Source organism: Glandiceps talaboti, chromosome 9 (genome assembly GCF_964340395.1).
Source record: "Glandiceps talaboti chromosome 9, keGlaTala1.1, whole genome shotgun sequence".
In the NCBI taxonomy this organism is placed as follows: domain Eukaryota; kingdom Metazoa; phylum Hemichordata; class Enteropneusta; family Spengelidae; genus Glandiceps; species Glandiceps talaboti.
Genome location: NC_135557.1, coordinates 9970364 through 9972777, shown reverse-complemented (window position 1 = coordinate 9972777; position 2414 = coordinate 9970364). Strand labels below are relative to the sequence as shown.

Genomic DNA, 2414 nt, shown 5'->3' with positions numbered 1-2414 from the left:
GATCATCGACATGGGTTGCGTCGGGTCTTTACTAAGAGACATCAGACCTTTCAAAAACACAACATGTCTAGCAGGGAATAACGATGATCAGATGCCAGATCGAAATGATGTCAATCTCAAACCCTATGCAGCGTCACATCATTCAAGCAACGACGACGACGACGATGGGACTTATCAAGATATTGGAGATTCTATTGCAGACGAAGATGTTAACTCGTATAAAAGCCTCGATTTAAGAGATCGTTCAACGTATTCTCTACCAAGTTTAGGCCATGTTAGTGGTAACGCCCAGGGTGGCTCTTATGCTGTACATGATTCGTCCAACCACATGTCATCTGATCTAACAACGGGTATAACAGAAGGCAAAATGAGAGCCAGTCATGCGTAAGTAAAGACGAAAAAAAAAATTTCCTAGCTATAGGAAAAAGACAATGCTTTGATTTCCACCGTGTTAGGTTATCTTCACAAACATATGCAGCATTATATTTCTCATTCCACAATAACGATTTTACTTTTAATGGATGTGTTTTGTACCCCTAAATATAAATATTTCTTTAACAATGTCAAAATGAAAAAAGGAAGATTTTTTGCCATAGTAAATGTGTGTGTCAAGAAACAATAAAGGGTCAACCAAAAATATATTCTTTACTCGCTACATACTGGCTTTATATTCATAACACTATATACTACTACATACTGATTTGAAATCGCTTTTGCGGTTTAAAGCAATTTTCAAGTTTGGCACATTTAGTTAGAAGGGATGGTGGTTTGGGAGGGGTGGAGTTGGGTAGGGGTGGGTCTTAGGCCTAAGTGTAATGATTTTTTTTATCCTACATTGAACTATTGATCTCGCCCCTAAGAATACCTCTTCAACTTTGTTTTCTTATGTGACTAAATTATAATATTTACTTTTGTAATGTTTCTCCAGGATTTCTTTGACTGACTTCACCGTGAAGTCACCAAGCACAGAAGGATTAAGCAGACGGTTCTTAGAATGTCCAATTTGTCTTGAGCAGTACAAGAATCCTAAGATTCTACCATGCTACCATTCGCTCTGTCTGAATTGTTTACTACAAGTTGCATCAGGGGACAAAATAACGTGTCCGGTTTGTCAACAAAATCATGACTTGCCACCAGAAGGTGTCAAGGAGCTTCCAAATTGTACCATCCTAAATGACCTCCTCGAGTTCGAAGAGAATATTGCAACTATCCACTTATGTGGTAGCTGCAAGAAAAAACAGGCGGAAAATTTCTGTGTAGATTGTGGAATTCTGATTTGTAACCAATGCTGCGAAACTCACAGAAACATACCAGTTACGAAGAAACACACGCTCATGAGCTTGGAAGAGTATAGAGAAGAAGTTCTTGTAAAATCTCGCGTTTATCGACCAGTCGTCTGCCCCCTCCACGAAGGCAATCAAATCACGTACTACTGCGCCAGGTGCGAGGTGCCAGTGTGCGTCAAGTGTACAGAGAGTGGTCACACAAAGCCAGAACATGGACTCGAAACACTGAGTGAGGCTAGGGAGAAAAGACAGGCAAAGTTACAAAAGACACTGGAAAGGGCTCAAGCCAAACTGGCATTGTCAGAACAGAGGTTGACGAAGTTAAGTATTGCTGGAAAGGAGTTTGCGAAAAGAATGACAACAGAAAGAGGACACTTAGAAGAAGGGTTTCAACAGATGAAAACTAAATTGCGGATAGCGACTGAGTACTTAACAACTGGTATAGCTACTGTTGAGAGTGAATTCCAGTCAAAATTCGACATGAAGAATGAAGAACTTGCAAGACAGCTGCGGCAAAGTGAGTCAAAGGTCACGGTGATGTCAAAGTGCATAAGTGACACTACAAGTCTTCTACAACACAGTAATGAAATTGGGTTTCTGTACGTAGTTAATCATACTCTGAAAAGAATAGAGCAAGCTACAAATAACGATGTAGAAAGCGCCCCCAAGGACATTGACTTTGAATATTCGGCGGAGACAAAACTACAGAACCTGAATGCAACTGTTGTGGACACACTGCTGCAAAATTGATGACATCTATCTGGGTACATCCGAAGATAGACACAACCTTTTATATGCTAATAATTTTACACTGCACTGGCGAATGCTTCTAACAAGCATTTTTATTCATTTGGCGTGGATCTGTTGATCATTCTATTTTGGGCTTTTATTTTCAAGCAAATATGATAAATGTACATCTTAATATTCAAGTTTTTGTTATCTCTTTCAAAAGTGATACTTTACAAGTGAAAACACTGCAAAACAATAACGTTATCCAAGGTCTTTGAAATAATGCATTTTTATCAGCGAATTATAAAAAGTGTATAAACGGTCAAGTTAGATCGTAACTTCAGAAGGTATTCGGTACTCTAAAATCCCTAACCCTATTGTTTCAGTTTATTTCATTGT

General features: G+C 38.9%; 1 protein-coding gene across 1 annotated transcript; it reads left to right on the top strand.

Moving 5' to 3' along the window:
- The first annotated feature begins 328 nt into the window (after nucleotides 1–328).
- Nucleotides 329–2036, top strand: LOC144439773 (protein meiotic P26-like). The gene is made up of 2 exons (XM_078129006.1): nucleotides 329–384; nucleotides 929–2036. The coding sequence occupies exons 1-2, from the start codon at nucleotides 329–331 to the stop codon at nucleotides 2034–2036; spliced, it is 1164 nt and encodes a 387-aa protein (XP_077985132.1).
- Nucleotides 2037–2414: the final 378 nt, after the last annotated feature.

Bases quoted from the DNA above. Each gene is read 5' to 3' on its own strand.
- LOC144439773 (XM_078129006.1), top strand. From the start codon at position 329: ATGTCATCTGATCTAACAACGGGTATAACAGAAGGCAAAATGAGAGCC. The intron at 385-928 runs GTAAGTAAAGAC...ATGTTTCTCCAG, and splicing joins AAAATGAGAGCCAGTCATGC to GATTTCTTTGACTGACTTCA.